This window comes from Eimeria necatrix, genomic scaffold, assembly GCF_000499385.1.
Source record: "Eimeria necatrix Houghton genomic scaffold, Enh_scaff443, whole genome shotgun sequence".
Classification (NCBI taxonomy): domain Eukaryota; phylum Apicomplexa; class Conoidasida; order Eucoccidiorida; family Eimeriidae; genus Eimeria; species Eimeria necatrix.
In genome coordinates this window covers 19,100-20,000 of record NW_013654807.1, presented here as the reverse complement: position 1 = coordinate 20,000, position 901 = coordinate 19,100, and the positions used below count along the sequence as shown (strand labels likewise).

At 29.1% G+C, this 901-nt stretch overlaps 1 protein-coding gene across 1 annotated transcript in view; it reads left to right on the top strand.

Moving 5' to 3' along the window:
- The window catches only part of ENH_00054550 (hypothetical protein, conserved), a gene marked incomplete at both ends in the record, with an annotated part of 3,699 nt that extends 3,312 nt beyond the window's left edge, over positions 1–387 (top strand). The window contains one exon of the mRNA XM_013583821.1: positions 343–387. Within this exon, the coding sequence (XP_013439275.1) occupies positions 343–387 (45 nt within the window). The remainder of the gene's footprint in view (positions 1–342) is intronic.
- Between the last annotated feature and the right edge of the window lie 514 nt (positions 388–901).

Sequence of the window (901 nt, the reverse complement as noted above, 5' to 3'; positions counted from 1 at the left end):
CTTATTGTTTGATTAGGAATGAAAATAATTCAACAAATTAATTTTAAAATTCATTTATTCATTCGGGCTGACTAATTGGGTCAGTTGGATGCACCGGCCGTAAACCCTAAACCCTAAACCCTAATTTAGGGTTTAGGGTTTAGGGCTTCTGGGTCAGCTGGGCCCCAGCGTCATATTTTTCATCCGCTTTTCAGTTAAATTAAATGCCAAATTCATTTTAATTTATTTAATGACAAATTAATTTAAAAATGCATCAAACGAGAAAAAGAAAAGTTGAAAAATTCAAAAAACCACTTATTTGTCTTGTTTCTTTCTTCTTTTTTTTCGTTTTCTTTGATTTTTTTGCTGAAACTTCATTTATTTTTGCATAAAATTGAACTAAATTGAAATAAATTGAAATAAATTGAATTAATTTGAATTAATTTGAATTAATTTGTCCTTTTTTTCCTAAAAAGACAAAATGGTTTTGATTTGTTTTGCTTTCAGAACATCGCAGTCACTTCTGCAGAAAGTCCTTTTCCGGAATTCCCCGTGGCGGACATTCGGGGGATTTCGAAAGCAGAAGATTTTTTCAAAAAAGAAATAAATGAAAAAAAAGAAATAAATGAAAAAAAAGAAAAAAAAGAAAAAAAAGAAAAAACTTTCTTTCAAAACTTCGACAAAGGACTGGGTCCGTCTTCTCCTTTCACTTCAACTTTTCTTTTCATCTTTTTGTCTTTTTGCAAACTTTTAAAAAATAAAAAATCCAAAATTCAACTGCATTTAAAAATAAAAAATCCAAAATTCAACTGCATGCGTTTTGGGGCTTTTTGAATTCTCCAAATTCAAAATTTATTCCGTTTCCAATTTCTTCCGATTTCTGCTGTTTGGGTTTAAATACTTCTACAGATAAACTAAATAA